General features: G+C 31.8%; 3 protein-coding genes across 3 annotated transcripts; all 3 read left to right on the top strand.

Moving 5' to 3' along the window:
• Positions 1-50: 50 nt before the first annotated feature.
• LOC133693595 (ABC transporter I family member 19-like) lies at positions 51-2,794 on the top strand. The gene is made up of 6 exons (XM_062114839.1): positions 51-315; positions 392-552; positions 799-850; positions 975-1,111; positions 1,689-1,775; positions 2,185-2,794. Exons 1-6 carry the CDS (start codon positions 141-143, stop codon positions 2,470-2,472), a joined length of 900 nt encoding a protein of 299 aa, XP_061970823.1. The 5' UTR covers positions 51-140; the 3' UTR covers positions 2,473-2,794.
• A 5,374-nt stretch (positions 2,795-8,168) lies between these two features.
• LOC133693487 (uncharacterized) lies at positions 8,169-14,314 on the top strand. The gene is made up of 13 exons (XM_062114706.1): positions 8,169-8,726; positions 8,908-9,082; positions 9,664-9,747; positions 9,838-10,079; positions 10,196-10,418; positions 10,762-10,841; positions 11,131-11,215; positions 12,135-12,266; positions 12,362-12,475; positions 12,571-12,618; positions 13,473-13,557; positions 13,666-13,722; positions 13,867-14,314. Exons 1-13 carry the CDS (start codon positions 8,503-8,505, stop codon positions 14,001-14,003), a joined length of 1,686 nt encoding a protein of 561 aa, XP_061970690.1. The 5' UTR covers positions 8,169-8,502; the 3' UTR covers positions 14,004-14,314.
• A 3,931-nt stretch (positions 14,315-18,245) lies between these two features.
• On the top strand, positions 18,246-20,296 carry LOC133693182 (protein SCARECROW-like). The gene has a single exon (XM_062114342.1). The coding sequence runs from the start codon at positions 18,404-18,406 to the stop codon at positions 19,946-19,948; it is 1,545 nt and encodes a 514-aa protein (XP_061970326.1). The 5' UTR covers positions 18,246-18,403; the 3' UTR covers positions 19,949-20,296.
• The last annotated feature ends 3,536 nt before the right edge of the window (positions 20,297-23,832 follow it).

The following is a 23,832-nucleotide window of genomic DNA, read 5'->3' as shown; positions in this document are numbered from 1 at the left end:
ACCAAACCCACGGACTAGCTCGTGGCCGCGACGCGAGCCATAACAGCAAGAGAAAGACGTGTATAATTATTATAATCACGACGACAACACGCTTCACCCCGTACAATTAACTCCATTTGCAGAGCAAAAGGAAGGTAAAAATGGCGGAGAAAGCTTCTCAATCAGAAGGAGGAGGAGGAGAAAATGAGAAGGCAAACAGTATCAGTATATGCGGAATGCAATTCGCATACCCAGGACAGCATCCACTCTTCTACGAATTCAATCTCAACATCTCTCCTGGATCTCGTTGCCTTCTCGTTGGCGCTAACGGATCTGGTAAATCAAAATTTGATCTCTTTTATGCTAATTTTGAAGAATTCGTAGACTTAGCTTACTATTTCTTGTGGTGCAGGGAAGACAACTTTGCTGAAAATAATGGCAGGGAAGCATATGGTAGGAGGAAGAGATGTGGTGCGAGTGATAAATGGTTCGGCTTTTCATGATACTCTATTGGTTTGTAGTGGTGACTTGGCTTATTTAGGCGGTTCGTGGAGTAAAACTGTTGGATCTGCTGTGAGTTCTGTTTCTTTTTAAAGAGTAGTTATTGTTATTGATTGTGGAGGGTTATGCCTAAATTCAAGTGATTAATTAGCTTATTTATTGAATAAAATCCTCTATGCATTGTGTTGACTCATGCTCTTTTCGGACTGAAGTTTCGAATTATGTTATTAGTTTGCTCTTGTTTCCTCATCGTGGAGTGCATTTCTATGAACTGTAAACAAATTCATTCTGAATAAAACTTGCCTTGCGATTTTTCAGGGGGAGATTCCACTACAGGGAGACTTCTCTGCAGAACATATGATATTTGGAGGTAATTAATGACGCCTTGTGACATATTTCTTTTCTTTGATTTTGTTTGCGCTTTCTTAGTCAATGTTTTCTTGTTTAGATTTAATAGAATTCAGATTGCTCTCGTTTCCTTGTATTACTGGCAGTGGAAGGGACTGATCCTGTTAGAAGAGAAAAGTTAATTGAGCTGCTTGACATTGATTTGAAATGGCGTATGCACAAGGTGTCTGATGGGCAGCGGCGACGAGTCCAGATTTGCATGGGTCTTCTTCATCCATTTAAGGTAAAGTGAAGCTATGAAGCCCTGATCAGTTAACACCTATTTAGAATGGGATGCGTTAGAATGTCTCAGAGTTTTTTTTCAGCAAACGAGGTCATCTAGGAGAGCACGCTTTTATCTTTGGGACGTTTTATTCTGTAGCCTTTCTTTTATATTGCAATGTGAGTACTCTTTTCAAGAGATGCCTGCGTCCATGAATTTTTTTTTTTTTTGGTACTCTCTTGCTGGCGTGGCTGATAAACTAAGCCAGAGGGTTCGATATGCAAGTGACGGCCCACCTACTTGTGAGACCGGTTTGTCTTGGGCATCAAATCTGATGAAATAACCCAAGCTTGGCAAAGTCGCCTGTTTTCCTTTTTTAATGGGTTATCGTTTATTCCAAAAGGGACATCCGGGCAGTTGAGACTTGGGATTTCATTTGAAGGTCTTGGTTCACCCCCTGGGAGGGGTGGGATTTAGGGATTGGGAGGTGGAAAAATGGCTATCTTTTTTCATTTGGTTTGCTTATGACAATATTGGTGAAAGGTCATAGTGTCTCTCAACTTAGTCATTGAGTAGGATCCAAAATTTTCAATTACAGGTTCTTTTGCTAGATGAAGTTACAGTCGATCTAGATGTTGTTGCCAGGATGGATTTGCTTGAGTTCTTCAAGGAAGAATGTGATCAGGTATGACTCCCATTTTTTATTGTATTCACATGTATGCACGCACTAACAGATCTGATTGAAGGAATATCTAGAAAATCTTTGGTACTGGATTTGCATAATTTATCAGGGCGCATGGCAATAGTCCCCACTTGTATTATCTAAAAGAGAAACATCGCTGCCATGTGAATTTTGATTATCAGATGTGGATCCTTCTGCATTGCAGTGGCTAATTTTTCTGCTTTCTCAAGTGAAAATCATTTTGCATGGAATCACCTCTATTGTCTATTTTTGAAATATTTTTAGAAGATATAGAATGCTTAGAAAGTTCAAGTGTCAATGTTTACGATTTTCTTGTTATGCATGTCAATATTAGTTGAGTTCCTGAGGGAAGTTCATTATATGTTGTAACGAGACTGACTTTTTTTGGCAGAGAGGAGCTACAATTGTATATGCTACTCATATTTTTGATGGGTTAGAGACGTGGGCAACACATCTAGCATACATACAAGATGGTGAGCTGAAGAGGGCTAAGAAGTTAACCGAGGTTCATGAGTTGAAAAACTCAGCCACTCTGCTTTCTGTTGTTGAGTCTTGGCTCCGTTCTGAAACCAAGAATGAGAAAAAGAAACCCACTAACCCTCCTGCCCAAAATCAAAAGACCTCTCCTTTTGGTAGTTCTCCTTTCATGTCTTCTAGACACATGGCATACTACCGCTGATCCTTCTCAAGATTAATTGTTTTCGTCATTTTTTTCTAATTCAAAACCTGATATCGAAGAAAATAGATGAAACAAAGATTCCCTAGCGAGAAAACTGGCGAAAGCTATTTAAGCTGGTTACTTATTGCTTATACATGCTTGATTGTTGAAGTGGGATAGAATTTTCCTCTGTAGTAGCTCCCGGTAGAGATGATGATAAGGGAAGTGTATGCTGTGGTTTGCCCCCCTCTGCACGTTAAAGGTCTCATAGCATGCAGGCAAAATGTTGTCTGTAATCTGTTGCTATCTTCTCAATAAAATGGTTGAGATTCATTCAAAGCAATTCAATATAGTTGTGATGAAGCTTGAAACTCAGCTTCCTTCGAGGAAGATTGATGTATCATGTATGAATGATGGTTTTTACCTGAAAAAAAAAACCCTTCAATGTCAAAGTCAATTTAGGCAGTGAAAATGGAAGAAAAGTGAGTAGAGAGACAAAAAGAGAGTCTGATATTTTTTACAGGTTGAGAATTCTCTTTCTTTTGCTAAAACATTACATTTTATATCTGAAAAAACATAAAATAAATCTGGAAAAATATTTAGAAAAAATCTTTCAGCTCTAAGATGGCATTTTTATTTTTCTATTATATCTTCATCCCTAGTTAGAGTTGTCATATACCTTGTAGCTTGTGATTAAAAGGAGAGGAAACTAATAAAAGAACAACCCAGATGGGTTTGTGGCAAAGCCAAGTATTTTATATCATTAAGTTGTGAAATACTAATTTTTTATTTTTGTTTTAATATATGTTTTAAAAATATTTTTTGTTTGGAAATATATTAATTTAATTTTTTTTATTTTTTAAAATTTATTTTTCACATCAGTATATCAAAACAATTGAAAATATTAAAAAAAATAAATAAATCATTTTTTTAAATATCTTTTAAGCACAAAATCAAAACCACATTTAAATGAACTTGTTACTTTCCATTGAAGTAATCAGCGTATAGTGATGATAGGGTTATGGACATGGCTTTAGGTATACTAGATTATTTACTTGCACTCCGTTTTAGGTCGGTTTAAAAATTTTTGAATGTAAAATGTTATTTAGTTATTATTAATTTTTTTTTCTAGTAAAAAAAAATTAAAATATATGAGAATTTACTCGATATAATTCGGTTGATTTTACGGGTTCAAAAATAACTCATACAACCTATAAAACATATTTTGACTAAAAAAAAATTCAAGACGATATTTGTTTTTATTATTAAGATAAAAAATATATTGGATTGACTTTGGTCAACCTGGTTAATATGTCAAATCCACGATCTATATTTTAAGACTATAATAACTTTATAAAAAGTAAACTAAAATATATTATGAAGTTTAATCAACTCATTATTAAATGATAAAATTAAAAAAAATCAATTGAAGGACCTAAAAGTGATCCGGTTTAACCTATCAAACCTACGACTTAGGTCATAAGATCGAGATAACTTCATGAAAAGCAAATCAAAATAAATTATGAATTTCAATCCTCAATTAGTTCAATGTTAAAGGATGAGATTAAAAAAATCAATTAAAAAAATATAAAAAATAACATGAGTCAATCCGTCAAACTCATGACTCAGATCATCAAATCGAGATAACCTCGTAGAAAAAAAATAAAAAGATAACTCGATTTAACTTAAGCTAACTTGTCAAATCCACGACTTTGATCATAAAACCTGGGTAACCCTATAGAGAGCAAATCAAAATAAACTATGAAACTCAATTTTCAACTATCTTTGTCGAAAACAATATTGAATGATGAAATTTATAAAAGTTTTAATTAAAAAAATAACAAAAAAAAGTAAAGTCAAAAGTTTAGAATTTTTTTAAAAAAAGGTCAAAATAAATATTTAAATTAAAAAAAAAACTATGAATTACTAAGTGCTAATGGATGTGAGGTAAAGTGTTTTTTCCACACCATTTAACTTAATACTTAATTATAGCCTTTTTTATATACTTTGGCCTCAGCTTGAGTCCGGTGGCAATTTCAAATTCAGTTTCACTTTTTGTTCCTGCTTCTGCGTTGCCGAGTTCTCTTGTTATATTATTATATCGTTGGCTTCCGCTATGCTGCAAGTGGAATTATTATTTTTTAATATAAAAGTTTATTATAGATATGACTAATATTTTTCTGTTAAAAAAATTACTCTATGAAAGTTAAATTTTCATGATCCAGTTAATTTGAAGAGTCAAAAAATAATTTAAATAATTAAAAAAATATAGTTTAATTAAAAAAAATTCAAGATGATATTCTTTTAAAAAAATATTAAGACAACACCATATTAGATTAATTGTCAAAATAAACTCATTGTTGAATGATAAAATTAAAAAAAAAAAATCTAAAAAAATGATAATAAAATAAAACAATATGGGTCTACTCGAGTTAACTCGTAAAATTTATAATCCGAGTTATAAAACTGAAATAATCTTATAGAAAACAAACCGAAACAAATAACAAAATTTAATTCATAATCAATCTAATGATGAAGATGATGTTAAATAATAAAACTGAAAGAAATCAATTAAAAAAAAAAATTTAAGTTAATTGGGTTAACTCACTAAACTCGTAACATGAGTCATGAGATTAAGATAATCATATAGAAAATAAACAATAACAAATTATGAATCTTAATTTTCAATAAATCAAATATTAAGTGATAAAATTAAAAATATACATATAAATTTTTTAAAAAATTATTACAATAAATAGTCGTGGGGTGGTGCGCAACAAAAGCACCATTGTTTTAGTGTTTGTTAATAATTGTTGTGAAATAGCTGCATCAATTATTAATAAATATTGTAATAGAAGATAAATTAGAAAGAACATAAAATTTAACACATCACATCTACATAAGTGAGTAGTTTTTATTTTTCATTATAGTGAAATAGGGTTACATGATATATAATTATAGTAGACCCTAAACTATCCAAAAAAAAAAAAAAAACCTGTTCACCCAAGGAATTCTAATTGTCCAATAAGTATTAATAATTTTTTCTAATACTCCTTTATTATACGGTGAAGGCATTATCCTTGCATTCCCCAACCTATTAATTATTCATGATAATAAAATAAAAAATAAATATTAAAAAAACAAATATCATTGTTCCGCTCCGCTATACTTTGATATCTGCCAATAAGCTTTAAGCTAAGATAAAAATTAATTAGTGTCCGAATTCTGTGTTTATCCATGAATGTATTGGTATCTTGAACCTCCTAAATAGCAATGAATTGTCTGGAAATTGGACCGTAATAAGAGCAGTAGTCAATTGAATCTGATGCGGACAGCCATTGCCATTGTTTAGACGTCTTGAGTTTGGTAGGAGTAGTTATGCTCTGGTTGAAACTTCCATCTCTCGCAAGCGTGGACTTAAGAATCAAGCTCTAGCGAGTCTACTATTGCAAGCATTCTAGCAGAAAAACGTCCATGTTTGGGCAGGAAAGGAGACGGCCATCTTTTTCCTGCCAGACTATTAGTTGCGGTCACTTTCCGACGCCTGTGTTTCTCCAACTTCCTGCCCAACCACTCTACCTACAGCAACACTTCCCGGAACAAAGTTAGGGTTTCGAATCTTGTCCATTTCATGCGGTGTGCATCAAATCCCTTGCTGTCCCTGTTATTAACTGCAAAATGTACTTGTAAGTTGATGGAGTTATTATTAGTTTAGATATGGCGTTATACCCGCCGAAAGAAGGGGACAACAACACTGCTTGTAATGTTTCTGATAGTATGGTCCCCCGATACTCTTATTGCTAGAAACCTCAACTTCAACTTTTTATTTTTATATCGATATATCTAATACAATTTAAAAATTTAAATTTAGATGAGGTGTTATTATTTATAGTATTTTTTAATATATATTCTTGAATGAAAATTTTTTAAACTTAAAACTTGTATAGACTTATACTCTTATATAATTATTTTTTATTAAATAAATAAAGATTATGATATTGAATTCGTGATCGCTTGGTTATCAAGATTTTGATATTATATCAAATAACTAATTCAACTCAAAAATTTAAGTTGTTATATAAAGTTTTAATATGTGATTTATATTATTTTTTAATAAATAAATAAATAAATATATGCTTGCATATAGAGATAAAAATTGAGACATAAAAAATAAGTTGGTTGGTGAAATAATTTTAAAACAAATTTTTATTTTTAAAAAATTCTGACTTTAAAACACATCTAGCTTGTCTATCCCAACTATCATATGTCACTTTTGTCTTAAGATAATAATTAAATTCTACCTTGCTGATTGAAGATTAACTAACCTACTAAAATTAACATAAATATAACATACAATCTAGGATGGTTTGCTTGCATGGATAACTTGCAAATAGAAAAAGGAATGATTTAATGAATGAAAATTAATAAAAATACATACATTTATATTTATCTGAAAAAAAAACATAAATATGAAACATTGCTGACAATCTGATTGTATTAACCATGTAAACCAATGCTATTTACAGATTAAGGAAAGACAAACCGGTACACATTGCACATACGGCTCAGCACATAGCTGAATTATTAAACTAAAAAATACAATAGGTTTTTTTTTTTCAATTAAGATAAATTTTCTTATTAATATATCTATTTGTTTATCTTAGTGAATAGTGAATGCAAGGTTTTTAATTAAAATAATTATTTAAAAAAAAATTATTTTATGATTGTTAAAACAATTATTTTAAAAAAAATAACAAAATAGTATGTTTATATTTTATTTTTTATTAAAGGCTAAAAACATCACAAACTTTATAAAAACATGTTAAGAAGTTATTTAAAAATTTAATAATAAAAAAAATATTTGAATTGAATTTTTATGAATAATTTATTATTATTATTACTATTACCTCAAAGACATAATAATTTTTTAAAAAAATACTAAAATTCAAATAAAAAATTATCATGGTATTTAAAAATCATGTCAAAATTAAAGAGTAAGTAAATTAGGTAAAATTTTTTAAAATGCCTAAAATACAAGGAAAAAAAAGTATCCAGCTCGCGCATATGGCCCTGCATTGACATCACACACGGCTCAACTGAGTAAATTACGATATATAATTGTTATAAAATAATAATAAAAAATATATTAAGATATGCTTTACCATTCATATAAATAGTAAAGCACCATAAAAAAAAAACCTATTTTAGAATGTTTAGGTAATAATAGGAAACATGTTAACCCTATTGCAAATAAAAAAGTTATTTTCTTATATTTGATTTTATGTTTAAACCTACAAAATGAATAGATATAAAAGTGTATCATGTTGTTAGGAAAATAAATAGGAAAAATTATCATGAGTATCTTCCGGTTTATTTCATTTTACATTTTAACTCTATTATTTTAAATATTTAAAATTTTATAAATTCATAACACATAAAAAAATAAAAAAAATAAATTTTTTATATATTTTTTTTATATTCAATTTAATAACTAAAAAAACTTTTATTACTTTAAAATAACAAAATTCCCACTAAAAAAAATAGAGTTATACCTGACATGGTTAACTCTAATTTTTATTTAAAATAAAATAATATTGTTTTAATAAAAATATTCATTCCAGCTGATTATCAACACAGTGATCCGAACAATGATATAAAAATGGAAGGTGACGTGGGTGGTCTGCTGGAAGGGCAATGCAACTGCACGCAGTGGATAGATAGAGAAATATTATAAAAAATTACACGCAGACATCCTTCGTCAACAAAACACATACCCGTAAATGTATTGATCGATAAATAGAGTTAACTACACTGCAAATGCCGCACTTGGCGGATCACTCACATTTCCCTCTCTCAATTTTCGCGGTAATCCGATTTCTTTGTTTATCCCCTCTCTACAATTCTGCAGAACAATTGCTACATCATCTTCTCTTCTTCTTCTTCTTCTTTCAAATTTCGCGGTAATCCGATTTCCTATTCTTCTTCTAGATTTTATTTTTTTGATGATTGGTGGCAGAGAGTAGTGTGTCTTTTTTTTTTCTGGGAATTGGAATGGATTCGGCAAGGAGTTGGTTTCAAAAGTTTCAACCGCGAGAAAAATTTAGGTCTTCTTCAAGGAGAAAGGAGGGGGGTGATGAAGATAATGAAGATTCGAAATTGGAAATGGATGAGGAAGCTCTTTCCAATGTTACCATACAGAAAGTTGCTGCGGCTAAGCAGTATATTGAGAATCATTACAAAGAGCAGATGAAGAATCTCCAAGAGAGGAAGGAGCGGTATGCCCCCCCCCCCCCCCGGGTTCTTTCTTTCTTTCACTTGTTAATGATTGTCGAAGATTGAATTACTTGAGCGAGTGGAGTGAATTAGATTTAGTTTGACTAATGATGGAGCTGAAAATGTGGTGGTGTGTCTATGAGTGGAAAGGTTTTTTTTTTTAATTGTGTTTTGTTTTAATAGACGGACTACGTTGGAAAAGAAGTTAGCGGATGCGGATGTGTCCGAGGAAGATCAAAGCAACTTACTTAAATTCTTGGAGAAGAAGGAAACTGAATACATGCGGCTTCAGAGGCATAAAATGGGTGTTGATGATTTTGAATTACTGACAATGATCGGCAAGGGTGCTTTTGGGGAGGTATACATATTTCGTTTCTGTAATTTACCTGGTTTTTTATTCTATTGTAGCTTGATCTTTAAGGGTTTTGCTTATGGTTTTTCAAACTATCTGTACTCTCTCGATCTAAAGTGCCTGTATTTTGTAGTGTCAGATTTAGAATGTTTGTGTGTTTGCAATAGGCATGCTAGAGTAGTGATGATATTTGAGGCTCCTCTCTGTGGAGCTTCAAAGGCTGTGGCCGGTATGATTTTCTGTGAAAATGAACGGTATTTGTGTGTTAGTTTTGTTTTTTTTTTTTTATATATATATATATATATATATATATATATATATATATATAATGTGTGAATAATTACGTTTTCCCATGATGTCCACTAGGCATTTTCATGAATCAGAAGCTGTAGAGAATTACCTGGCTTTCCATACACTAGTTTTTTCTTTCCTAGCGGTGATTTTGTGTTATGCCTATGCCTTGTAAATATGATTTGTTTTATTAATTATTGCATTCGATGTTCATTTGTTTTCAGGAAATATTTTGCCGCTGGTTGCTTTTCTGCTATAAGCTTATGGTTGATATAAAGTTTGCTTTTTCTGAGCAGGTCAGAGTCTGTAGAGAAAAAACAACCGGTCATGTGTACGCTATGAAAAAGCTTAAGAAATCAGAGATGTTGCGTAGGGGCCAGGTGAATGTTTATCTTGCCTGGTCAATGATATATATCTCTGAGGCCTAGTACCCTGTGTTCAATACCAGTTGGCTTCACTATCTTTTCCAGGTTGAGCATGTTAAAGCTGAGAGGAATCTGCTTGCAGAGGTTGACAGCAATTGCATCGTCAAACTATACTGTTCTTTTCAAGATGACGAGTTTCTCTACCTTATCATGGAATATTTGCCTGGTGGAGATATGATGACTTTACTTATGAGAAAAGATACCTTGACAGAAGATGAAGCTAGATTTTATGTTGGAGAAACAATTTTAGCTATTGAATCTATCCACAAACATAATTACATCCACAGGTTTATGATTAATCATTAAAAAAAATTAATAATATTTTGAGTTGTTTTTTACTAATGAGAATGTATTGGCCTGTGAAATATAGATTAAAGTTATTTTCTATGTATCTTCTTTATAGGGATATTAAACCCGACAACCTGCTACTTGATAGACATGGGCACTTGAGGCTATCTGATTTTGGACTATGTAAACCATTAGACTGCAGTACCATCCAAGAAGGAGATTTTTCAGTAGTAAACAACAATGGTAATGAGACTACACAGAATGGGGAGCGCCCAGCAGCTCCAAAGCGCACACAGCAAGAACAACTGCAACATTGGCAGAAGAATAGGAGGATGCTTGTAAGTTTCCTGCCATTCTGTGTCCGAAATCTTCATCTATGCATGTGTATCTGATTATTCCAACAGACCATACCGATTTAAAATCTTGCATGGATCCTTTAGTCTCTCTGAGCTGCATTCCCTCCTCCTTGGTGATTTGAAGAACGTGTTTTAAACGATAGAAATGTTAGCACACAATGGAGAAATGAACCCTGTGTGGATTGTGTCATAAAATCTTAGAAGTGAATTTGCTTCTTTTATTTTGGCTTTTCAACACGTGGTGCATGAGGTTTGTGTGTATTTTTTGAAGACCAAAAGACTGCCTTTTTGTTTCCCCTTATCTAACTGTTGTTGGGCGCTGCAGGCTTATTCTACTGTGGGTACACCTGACTATATTGCTCCAGAAGTACTGTTGAAGAAAGGTTATGGAATGGAGTGTGATTGGTTAGTAGTTCTTTACATTCTGATGGGCATGGAAATGGATTACTTTTATAGCTTTTTGCATAGCAATTTTCGTGCTGACTGTGAATATGAAAGTTCTCCTCAGCATATTGACACCATGATCCCATTTTTTTGTGTTTAGTAGTATTGATGACTTCATGATGGGAAATAACTTATGCCTTCAAATGTTACTGGCAGCAAGTCTGGATAACTTATGGGAAATATCTGTAGATGCACTAATTTTCTCCAGATTAGTTTAGGCTACTGGGACACTGATAGTTAACATTTGCAGGTGGTCACTTGGTGCTATTATGTACGAAATGCTTGTAGGTTATCCGCCTTTTTATTCAGATGATCCAATGTCAACATGTAGAAAGGTAAGTGGGACATATTGCTAGTTAGTATTTTTTGTTGTCAACTTTGCATCGTTATGTATTTTTTTATTGTACAGTTCTGTGCTGCATGTCTTTCTAGATCATGTTTACAGTGTCTCTTGCCTGTACAATTACTTCAAAGATAAATTTCACACAGCTACAGATTAGAAATCACTGCTGTTATTTTTTGTTTATTTTAAACTGAACCATAGCTATACTATATTGTTTCTGAGCCAGATTGTACATCACTAGTATCTCATGTATAATATAAAGATCCTATCTTTACTCAGGCGAGTCTTTTGGGTTGCGTATCAAAGTTGATCTGTGTTTGGGTGCGTACATGTATTCATGCATAAAACTTTCTTTTCAATTATGATTGTTATATTTGCATATTCGAAGTAGCCAATGATTTTGCCTTTTCTGTATTTGGTTAATAGGAGTGCAGTTTTCTTAGGCCACATAAGTTGCGTGTGCTTTTCTTGATCGGATCAATATGTTAACTGGGCACTACTGATGTATACTTAATATTATGGGTTTTAAAAATATTTAGTGTGCATAACTTTGCTAATAAGAGTGAAAGAAATCAGGGAAGTTTGTTCAATAGAATATTCTATAGAAATAAATTCTTCTTTGTAGGATCTTCTGTGGTGAATTCTTTTAACTCCTTTTTTTTATTTCACCCCTAATAATTGTTCCTTTGATTTCATGACAAGTCATTCTGGTAGCATGATATTCTTCGGGTGGTGCGCTTTGTGTTTTGTTATCATTTCATAGAGCAAAGCTAGTTTGTCTCATATTTTGAACGTGAACAAAAGCATAGATTTTCTTCAAAATTGTTCCCATAAAATAAAAATAAAAACTTCAAAGATAAATGAACAGGAAAAATCCAAGTTAATGCTGTAAAATTTCCCCTTTTATGCAGATAGTAAACTGGAGAACACATTTGAAATTTCCAGAAGAAGCAAAATTATCTCCAGAGGCAAAAGATATCATTAGCAAACTCTTGTGTAATGTCAGCCACAGATTGGGAACAAATGGCGCAGATGAAATAAAGGTGCTGTATGGTGTGTCCTTTTCTGAATACTTGGATTTGTTAGGTAAGGTGATTACAAATAAAAATAATTACATTCCTGCCTCTTCCTTTTGCAGGCTCATCCATGGTTTGATGGCGTTGAATGGGATAAGCTTTATCAGATGGAAGCTGCATTTATTCCTGAGGTCAAGGATGATCTGGATACTCAAAATTTTGAAAATTTTGAAGAGGTATTGACATCTTTAAATTTTTTTATTGGTTTTGTGAACCATCTGTGCTTGTTGCTCACTTTGCTTCTATTTTTTCTGCTTGCTTTGCTCTGCAGTCTGAGAACCAAACTCAAACTACATCTAAAACTGGTCCATGGAGAAAGGTCAGTTTAAGTCTTGAAGATTATTTTTACTACTTTGGCCCTCTTTAATTTTGATTTACAAATAAGATTATTAGTGCCATTATTTGTCATATCATTGTATTGTTCTTTGTTGCTTCAAACTGTGAAGTGGTTGATTCCTTGAATATGAGAAGTTTTCCCCTTCAGCAAACTAGAAATTTTCATCTTGAAACAGAGAGAATTAAAGTTATTGTAGCTGTTTTTGCATCAAGTGTTATATGAGTTTTGTTCTTGGAAACTCAGCAGTTTCTGTGGTGAAGAATTCTAGCCACATATAGTCCATGTGATATGCGTCTAGGATTAAATTTCCTCTCTTTTTTTGCTCCTTTTTCCTCGTTGTTGAAATGTAAACAAGTTATAAAAATAGCACTTAAATACCCTAAAAAGCTATATAAAAAAAAAAGTGCTCCTAGTAGCAGTGCAAAATGATTTGCTGCAGTTTGAACTTGTGGATGTGCCTATAAGCTTCTCTTATTCAGAAGATATTCTATGAAATAAGGATAAAAGGATGTTCCACCTAAAGTTGCATAGTGGTTATTGCATCTGCATTGGTACATACAATGTTACATCAATCTTATAAAAGTAAACTGAGGGCTGATGTTTCAAATTCCTGTAATGCGTTTTGTCTAGAGTTAACACTTTCCATATGATTTAAACAGTTTTGGTTGTTTTATTTGCAACGAATCAACATCTTTATCTTAAGAACTCCTCCCTAGCCTGCCTATCTCTTGTCAAGTTCCTGTAATGATTTACATTTTTTTTTATTATTGGTGCTTTTTACCTCTCTTTTCCTGTTCTCCCATTCTTCTTCTCACATTCTTACCTCTACATTGCAGATGCTCTCATCTAAGGACATCAATTTTGTGGGCTATACATACAAGAACTTTGAGATTGTGAATGATTATCAAGTTCCAGGGATGGGTAATTCTCTAGCATTTTCAACTGCATTGCAAAGCTTGTTGTGGTTCAGTTTGGGCATATATTGATGAATGTGCTTGAAACCTGATTTTGATCTGTTCTCATTTATAGCCGACTTGAAGAAGAAAGACACTAAACCGAAAAGACCATCTGTGAAGTCACTTTTTGGTAGGCCGATTCCTGTTCCCATTTTATTTCTTGGAAACATGCATTATGATCACCCTTTAAGTTCCCATCTCAAATTCCTGACTGTCATTTAATTTCATTTGTAATGATACTGTTTCTTCAACCTTTTTGCCTTTACCTGTGCAGAAGGTGAATCGGAGGCATCAGAATCATCAGATACAGCCCCTTGTGATGAGAATGCTCAAGGGAGCTTCCTAAACCTCCTGCCTCCACATCTAGAAGTAACTCGAAAGCAGAGCAAAACCGCAATTAGATTTCATTGATGCTGCCTTCTGCATTTGCAGTTGATGTTGACAGTTAAAGCTTGAAGTGCTGGGTTTTGAGGCAACTTTTAGCTTTAGCCCTCCTCGGGCAATTAGGGGTGCAAGTTTTTTTTTTTTTTTTGGTTAAAAAAATATCGATCAAGACAGGACCTAAGAGTAAATGCCAATTCACTCACTATTTTAACGTAATTTTTTCTTTTCTTTTCTTTTTTCAGGCACAAAAATGTACAAAACTACTCTTACCTCATACCATGTATACGTATACATGTGTTCTTCGGATTTATAATAGCAAAACGAAAATTCAATACCAACTGGATAATCTGTTTGCTTAGATATTGAAGTACTGTTTAAGCGTGTGTATAGTATTGTGGTGTTCAATGTTTTTGAAAAAAATCAATTTAATGCTTTTTTAAATTAAACACAATTTTAAAACAGATCAAAAAATAAAAACTACTTCACTTTCATGAGTGATGGATGCTCAATGGTTGCAGCAATTTGCTTTGTTACTTCCAGTTCCTGCCATTAATGATTCAAACTAAGATTTCCTCAGTAAGCTTCCTTGAAACCTGTTTTTTTTTATTAAGAGTTTTGTTTGACCCCTTGAAGCGAGTAAATTATAATTTAGTCCTTGTAGTTTAAGCAAACTAATTGTTTAATCCTTGTAGTTTTAGAATCTATATTTTGAAATTTAATTCTTTTGTTAATTCCACGTTTGTTTGTTTTTTTTTCCTTGACGAATAGAGAAATAGAATTGGGGAAATTGGGAAATTTACCTTGGAAAAAAATTATTTTTGGAATAAAAAAACTACAAAACTAGAGATAGTCAATGTCTGTAATGGGACAATTTAATTATTTGTGATACTATATGTATTAATTAATTAGTTTTGATACGTTACAAGGACTAAGTTATAACTAACACCTCTTTAAGGACATAAACCCGTGCTCCCTCTCCTCTCCTTTACAGGGGAACTGAAAGCTATATTTTTGATAAATTATTTTAAATTATAATTGTTGAACTTGATTCAGGAATTAATTTGGAAAAAAAATTAAATTATTGAAGGAGTTTGTAAGATATTAAATTAATTTAATTTAATTATTTTTATTAAAATAATATTTTTTAAAATATTTTCTTTGATTTCTTTTCTTAGTCTCATCATTAAAACTAAAAGTTTGTATGGTTAGCTTGAATTAATTTATATTTTTTTTATAATTATATTTATTTTTTTATTATCTAATTAGATATACTTACTTTTTTTCTCTCAATCAAGTTTATACTCCCGATTATTTTAAAATATATATACATACACACACTTGCATTGCTTAAAAATATATTAAAAAAAACTCCATGCATTATTAAAAATATATTTTTTTAAAAAAAAAACCCAGCTCAAAGCAGAGGACAGGCTAACAACGGTAACGTTGTTTGCAAACTAAAGAAGTAGGGACGTGTTCCCCTTCTTTCGGGCAGTCACATCGCCACGACAAGAAGTGGAGGAAGGCACTGTCTGTCACATTGAATTGTTCGAGAGTAAAGGTAACGGTAAATTCCAAGTGCATCGCTGTGTACTCTACGTGACAATTAATACCCCCAAAAAAAACCTTACCCCATAGGGTAATTTATTTAATAAATAGAAGACTATAGACGATGATATAATCCTATCTCCATCGACATTGATACACTACGTCAATAAGGAATCCATGTCCAAGCTCCACAGCCAAACTAGCCCTGCTCACTGCTCGTCTCAGTCGCTGCGGTGGATATAGAGGGATTACGAGTGTGTTTGGTATTGCGGTAGTTGTTGTGGTTATAATTTGAAAAAAATTATTCTATAAAAAATACTTTTAATTGAGGCTGGTTTGAAAAAATAGGTGTTTGGTTAGAATTGTGGTTGAAATTGAGGTTGAATAAAAATTAGTTTAATGTGTTTGGTTAAAAATGTTTTTAAAATTAAAGTTATAAAATAATTTTAATATATATATATATATATATTAAAATTGATAGTTTTAATTAAACACATTGAAAAAAAAAAGTTCACTCGAACAGTGCAAGTGCAATTTGCACTGTGCACGTAAACATAGAATTTCAAAAAACAACTAGGAGCTGCTTCGCTAAATTCACATGCAAAACGTGAATTTGCATGAGCCCTACTAAAATTAAATTGTGTTTTTAATGTAACCAAAGATCATATTTGTTGTGGTTGCTTCAAACGTAGAAATAACCACGCAAACAAACGGTCTCTGTATTAATGCCATCTGTCATCGTGCTAATGCCCATTTGGAATCCAATGCCGACATCATTTATCACGTCAGCTACACTAATTACTCAACTTTAATCTAGTTTTGGGCCCTCTAATATATAATTAACATGCATGATTAATTAATTCTTGAGCCAACTTTGACGTTTTGACCGGTCACTTTTGCAGACAATTTCAACGTTTTGATTGGCCATATATCCTGGCAGATAATTTCTCCATCTTTTCTGTAGCAAGTTAGGAGCCTGCAAAAGACATGAAAATAAACAAAACCCTCCTTCGTTTCTACTTACAAAGGGGTTGAAACAAGACATGGATGCATGCATATACATGTTTCCGATCATATACATTAACTTAATTGGCAAGGCAAGCAGACAAAATCTGGGATAATTTGGCGTGTGAAAACGAAGTTACTAAGGGGAATATTTAAAAAATTATATATGTATGTATGTATGTATGTATTGCAGTGCTTGTTTAACGTGGAAAGCAATTTCTTGCTGAGTGTGTTAGGGTTTTAAGCATACAAAACTCTTGTAGCTAGCAGGCCAAGACTGATTGACCAACCGTTTGATTATCAAGTTTTGAGCTTTTGACCCCCTTGACAGATTCCATTTGAATTAACTACGTACTGGTTTGTTTTGATTGGCCATCCATATTTTCTATACTTTGCTAACTATATAATTAATTAATTAATTAAGCAATATTGCATCAATCCACACACATATATATACATAGATAGATACCTATATATAAACATGGTACTGCATAATTAAATTAAACTCTTGGCCAAACCATTACGTCAAGCAATGCGTATGGAGGAATAAACAAATTAATTGTTTTGGATCGAAAGTGAAAGACACAGCACATATGATTGGTATCTACAACCAGAAACCTGGGGAGGCATACTTCTGTATATATGTACGCATATATCGATGGATGTCGCAGGTTGCTGGATGGTGCACGTACGTTGTTAACAATCCAAGACATGAATCTAGCTGGCTAGCTGCAGGGAGGAGATTTTTTATATATAAATACCAAAAATTCATAAAATTATAAAGAAAATGTATTCTTTTGAAGAAAAAAATCATAAAATTATAATTTTTTTTTTAAAATAAACTAGTTCATATAATTGGATAAATCAAGTGGCTAATTTAGCTAAAAATTGACAGTAAAGTTACATGTTAATTAAATTATTGCATTTTAAAAATACAATATATTTAAATATCACTATTTTGAAAAGCAATAACATAGTTATTGTACTTAGAAATAATAATATTTAGTAAATGTTACATTTCAGAAATGTGAAAAGATAAAAATATATTACTTTATCTATTTTTATTCAAATAGTGTCATTATACCAAAACTACTATTAAGTTATGAGCTAATTTAACAAAAAAAAAAAAAACTCAAGAGAAACAGCAAAGTAGTTCAACAGTAGAAACTAAAAATACTTGATTATCTGGGCTTGATGACTCTTCCCTGTGTCGATATATATATATATATATATATATAATAGTATTCTTTGATAGCAATCAATCAAGTATACTTTTTCTATATATCTAACTGTCATTTTGGCACAAGAAAGTGGTTTCATGGAGTTGTAGCTTGATAAGAACTAACACATACGCATATCAATGTCAGAGCGACAAGGCTGTCTCTCCATTAAAAGATTAAATCAACATATTGATTGATTAATTCTCAATTCCCTTCTCATGACTTGTACTCCTGCTTTTACTCCACTAAATAATTAATTTGCTATATATCCACAAGTCTTGATCTTAAATTTAAGGTTAATTTTCATTACTTGTATAATACTCTTAGAAATCTGATTAATTTATATATATAATAATGAAGAAATCACTACCAAACCGACGTGTTTTTGGCATCTAATTACTTAACTTTATCTGTATGTCTGACTATGCCGGCCATCCTGTTGTATATATTAAATTAGTGTCGCCATTTTTTTTGGTTATATCATGGACCATTTCTTTGGTCATCACACCAGCTTTGCCTAAGCTTTTCCCCTTTAAAAATGGACTCCAACTCTCCTTTACACCCTCCCTCCATCTCCACTGTCTCTCTGACCCCCTTCTCTCTAGTTCATATAGCCTGAAGTTTAAGCTTGTATAGCAGCTAATTATTTATTGAATGATGAAGGGAGCATACGAAGTGGTTCATGGGGCTCTTGATATGATACAGCCCCATGAAACATGGGACTTTGCCTCTGTAGGATTCCCAGCTCCAATTTCGAACCCCTTTCCAAAGCCTGCAGTGATTGAAAATCGATGCCTAAACTTGGAGAGGAATGAGCTCTCTGAGTGGGTTGAACATGTAACCAAGCAGCTCATTGATGACTTGCCGGATATAGCAACTGATCATGATGAAAGCTTGCAAACAGACGCAACAACGGTCTATGGGGGCAACGATATTGTCTCGTCACTCTTGGGTGAGTTTAGGCCAAAGAAATATATGAGGAGAAGCTACTTTGATGGAAATGGGGAAGAGCTCCAATGGAGCCATGAGCTTGGAGTACACCAAACAAACATTTCTGAAAAAGAAGGGAGCACTAGATCAAGCATGAGTAGGATAGATGAAAATGGTTTGAGCTTAATAACCCTTCTTTTGGAGTGTGCTGTTGCTATATCAGTCGATAATCTTGGTGAAGCTCATAGAATGTTGCTTGAGCTGACCCAGATGGCTTCTCCTTACGGCCCTTCTTGTGCTGAAAGGGTTGTGGCTTATTTTTCTAAGGCCATGGGTAGTAGGGTTATTAACTCATGGCTAGGTATTTGCTCTCCGTTAATCAACCACAAGAGCATTCATGGCGCCTTCCAAGTCTTCAACAATGCCTCTCCTTTTGTCAAATTTGCTCACTTCACCTCCAACCAATCAATCCTAGAAGCTTTTCATCGCCGCGATAGGGTTCACGTAATTGACCTCGATATCATGCAAGGCTTGCAATGGCCGGCCTTATTTCACATCCTAGCCACCAGAATTGACGGTCCACCCCAAGTTCGAATGACCGGCATGGGCACATCAATGGAACTCTTAGTGGAGACTGGGAGACAACTTTCCAATTTCGCTAAGCGACTTGGAATGTCGTTTGAGTTCCACCCAATTGCAAAGAAATTTGGAGAAATTGATGCGTCGATGGTGCCACTCAGGAGAGGTGAAACAGTAGCCGTGCATTGGCTACAGCATACCCTCTATGATGCCACAGGACCTGATTGGAAGACATTGAGACTACTCGAAGCACTGGCCCCAAGAGTGATCACTCTAGTTGAGCAAGACATCTCACATGGCGGATCTTTCTTGGACCGTTTCGTAGGCTCTCTGCATTACTACTCAACATTGTTTGATTCCCTTGGTGCATATTTGCCTTGCGATGATCCTGGCAGGCACCGCATAGAGCATTGCCTTCTCTACAGAGAGATCAACAATATATTGGCAATAGGAGGGCCTGCAAGAAGCGGCGAGGACAAGTTCAGGCACTGGAGAAGTGAGCTAGCTAGAAGCTCGTTCATGCAGGTGCCAATGAGTGGAAACTCAATGGCCCAAGCACAGCTTATACTGAACATGTTCCCTCCCGCTCATGGCTATAACCTTGTACAAGGAGAGGGAACATTGAGGCTGGGTTGGAAGGATACTAGCTTGTTCACTGCATCTGCTTGGACTTCACGTGCTTCTAGATAGCCTCTAATTAATTAAAATGTTTTTTTGTGTGTGTGTGTGTTTTAGTAATTAAGCTGGGATTAATATATAATTAATTGCATGTGGGATTCAGATTAAATGCTAGCTATCTTCATTTAATCCAACTGTAGAAATTATGTTGAAGGACATGGCCCTTAATTACAAGGGTATATACTTTTCGAATCCAGGCACCTAAGCTAACGCTAGCTATACATATTGTCCATCAAAAAAGCCTGTCTGTTCCGTATCACAGAAGCTGATTAATTAATCTGATTTCTGGCTCCATATTATTTGCTATCAAATTGCATGATTTGTATTGTAGTGTATTTTAAAGTATTATTTGTTTGATAATATTATTTTTTAAAAATATTTTTATTTTTAATATTAGCATATTAAAATTATTGAAAAATATAATAAAATATTTTTTTAATATTTTTTCAAACGAACTAAAATATGATTCCAAACACAAAAACAATTGATGTAAAGCAATATATACATTTCTTTCAAGCAGACTTTATTTTGATTCACCGTCACCCTCTTAATTTATTAAATCCAGAATTTTAACCATTTGATTAAATACAATCGGTATGTGTTTTGTCCCCCAAAAGTTAATTGGTGATTTTCAATTAAATTATCCTTCAACATATTTTTATATATATTTTTCATGAAGATTAAATCATTTTGAATTGAATCTTAAATATTATGCTATTAATTCAAAATGATATATGTTTGTAAAAAAAAAAATTAAGATTCAAACCTGGATAGTGCGTGAGAAGTTAACCTTTTACCTACCATGAAAGTCAAACATCTAAAGATGGAACGATAGCAATTAAATCTAACTATACCCATAAATCGATTCAATTTTCAGGTCATGATTTGAATAGATTAATTTGAATTCATCTATAATTTTATTTTAATTTTTTTAAAATTAAAATAATATTATTTAAAAAAAAACAAATCAAATTTTAACTAAATTAAAAATTAATGGAGTTAAACTAGATCAACTTGCTGAGGCGCTAAATTAAGTTTAATGATTGTGGGTGAAATTCTAATTGCTAAGTCGGAAACAATCGGAGTGAAGGGCTGAGCAGTAATAGTGTTTTTGGAGCTTAGGATTCTCCGGGAGCATGTGGCTTTCGAATTACAAGGAGCAAATGTATCTAAGCACATCTTAAGAGGCCATAGAAAGATAGTTACAAGTTACAGTGCATCAGGTTAGGAATCAACATGGATACGTGGCGAAGACTTTTACGTTGCTTTGCAATGGGTTCGATAGTTTTGTTTTTCAGAAGAAGAAAAAAAAACAAATATGTATGTTTTCGGCCATGAGAAGAGTTCCAATCAAAAATCAAAATGCTTATGTGTAAATTTAATTAAATAAATTAAAAATTATTTGTGTTAATAAATATTAAAAATTGATAATTAATTAATGGAGCCCAGTTTATATTAAATAAATGTTGACCATGGTTAACCTTCCAAACCTGCAAGATCCTAGACCTATGCTAAATCAACAAGTTAAATTCTTAACAAATTTAATAGAAAAAATACAATTAAAGGAGTGAGATCAAATTTAATAGGAAAAGAAAATAAAAGATGATGAAATCGTGAAAAAAATTCACAATAAAAATCAATACAAACAAAACAAATAACAATAAAAAAATAGGGATCAGATATGACATATAAAAAAATTGAAAAATGATGAAATTAAAAAAAAAATAATTTTTAAAACTACTTCCAATAAAACAAACACCAATTACAAAAATAGAAATAAAATCTGATGAAAAAACAAATTAAAGAACTATTTGAGAATTTGGAGGTTTATGCATGAAAATCAAGAAAAAAAAAATCAGTGACTTCAAACCAAAGTTCTGTCCATCACATTTGCCGTATGGAAATGAAGAAGCTGTCAAGAGGATTTAAAACGCCGCTCTTGAAATTAGTGTTTGGTTGCTGAGCAATGTCGTACTTGTCGCTCTAACAATGAGGCCACAACACAAGCACTAATACTTACAATGTATATATCAATTATTTTTTTAATAATATTCATATTTTTACAATTATAAAATTGCCCCTCCGATAATAATAAAAAAATCAAATGAAAATATAAAAACTCCCTGAATATAATTAAGTCAAAGAAAATTCTATTGTAAAAGGATATTTTTAAACTCAATCCTAACTCACCATGTTAAACCGAGTTTAGAAATATTGTCTCCCACTTGACATAAAATATATGGGAGATCCCATCAGATTTATGTTAGAACCAAAACCTGAGATTACTAGCAAATAGAATTCACCTGTATGTATATGAAAAAGTCAACAAAAGATGTTATGATGATATTTATTGTTGTTTTTTAAAGTGTTTTTTTTTAAATATATTAAAATAATATTATTTTTACTTTTTAAAAATTATTTTTGACATTATTATATAAAATAATTTAAAAATATCAAAAAATATTTAATTTAAAATAAAAAAAATATTTTTTAAATTAAATTAAATAAAGAACGATATCTATAAATATTTTATTCTGGTCCTCCATGTCTAATCCACTGACAGGTTGGATTGCTACTCATTAATTTTATTTAGCATAACGTGGAGTCGATGGAAAACATTGTCCAAACAAAGATAGTTTTTTTTTAATCAAATTAGAACACTTAACTTCAAAATTTAGAGAAAAGTCACCATTTGAAAAATATTTATTAAAATTACATGGTTTGATCTTATCTTATTTTAAAAATATGATATTTACTACTAATATCATGTTTATAAAACATGATATTTTGAGTTTACGGTGAATTTAGAATTTGTTGAATTGGTAATAAATTAGTTAAAAATGTAATTTATTTTAATTTATTTGATATAGTTAAACATTAAAGTAAATTGAATTATTAATTAATTAATCATGTGTTGCAATAAATTATTTTTATATGAATTTGCATTTGATGTAATGTGATTGAGTATGATAAATATAGATCGATAATGTATTATGAATTATGTTTAATTTTCGTTAAGTTTGTTTTAACGTTAACTCTCTAGGATCATAAAGTAAACAAAATTTTATATTGATGAAAACTATAATTTTATAAATTTTTTTCAGACTTTAAACACAAAAATAACTCAAAACCTTACAATAAACAAAAAAGTTAGACCGTTTTAGCTACAGTTCAGACATTTCATCAACATTCAGGTGTTTCTAAAAATAGTTGTGAATCGTAATGTTTTAATAATATCATGTTTCAGAAATATAATATCTTCAAACTTTGTTCTTTCATTAAATAAAAATTATACTATGCTATTTTAGTATTTAATTATATTTTCGATATTCATCTAAAAAGATACAGTTTAAGGTAAAATAATATTAATGATAAAAAAAACAAAACAAAAGCCATTGACACTGTTAGGAAACGTGGAAACAGGTTGCGCAATTAACTTCTCCAGCCAAATTCTCAATCTCATCGCACTGATGAACTATCCACGAGTTGTGTATATTATTATTTTTTAAAAAAATATTTTAACTATTTTATAATTTATTTATTTTCATATTTATCGTTCATATATTTAAAAAATTTAATTTACTTCCTAAACTTTTATACGCGCATAACAATTTATATCATAATTTAGTTTATTTTACCCTCTTCATCAAATATATAAATTGATATTTTTCAAAACATAAATAATAAAAAAAAACTAAATTAAAGAATTATCATGTTAATTTTTCCTCTTTTTTTTAAGCTAAGCATGTACCGGATTTATTTATTTTTCTAAATAAAGAGAATCCACTGAGCAGTAGTAATACTAATAAATAATGCGATTCCAGCTTTGTGGTTTCTTTTTTCTTGACTCAGGGCCGTGAGTGGATTCGATCTGGCATGGCTTGCCGAGTCAGGAT

Source organism: Populus nigra, chromosome 5 (genome assembly GCF_951802175.1).
Source record: "Populus nigra chromosome 5, ddPopNigr1.1, whole genome shotgun sequence".
Lineage (NCBI taxonomy): Eukaryota > Viridiplantae > Streptophyta > Magnoliopsida > Malpighiales > Salicaceae > Populus > Populus nigra.
The sequence above is the reverse complement of the archived record's forward strand: the minus strand, read 5'-3'. Positions and strand labels throughout refer to the sequence as shown.

Bases quoted from the DNA above. Each gene is read 5' to 3' on its own strand.
- LOC133693595 (XM_062114839.1), top strand. From the start codon at position 141: ATGGCGGAGAAAGCTTCTCAATCAGAAGGAGGAGGAGGAGAAAATGAG. The intron at 316-391 runs GTAAATCAAAAT...CTTGTGGTGCAG, and splicing joins CGTTGGCGCTAACGGATCTG to GGAAGACAACTTTGCTGAAA. The intron at 1,776-2,184 runs GTATGACTCCCA...TTTTTTTGGCAG, and splicing joins TCAAGGAAGAATGTGATCAG to AGAGGAGCTACAATTGTATA.
- LOC133693487 (XM_062114706.1), top strand. From the start codon at position 8,503: ATGGATTCGGCAAGGAGTTGGTTTCAAAAGTTTCAACCGCGAGAAAAA. The intron at 12,476-12,570 runs GTATTGACATCT...TTTGCTCTGCAG, and splicing joins ATTTTGAAAATTTTGAAGAG to TCTGAGAACCAAACTCAAAC. The intron at 12,619-13,472 runs GTCAGTTTAAGT...TCTACATTGCAG, and splicing joins AAACTGGTCCATGGAGAAAG to ATGCTCTCATCTAAGGACAT.
- LOC133693182 (XM_062114342.1), top strand. From the start codon at position 18,404: ATGATGAAGGGAGCATACGAAGTGGTTCATGGGGCTCTTGATATGATA.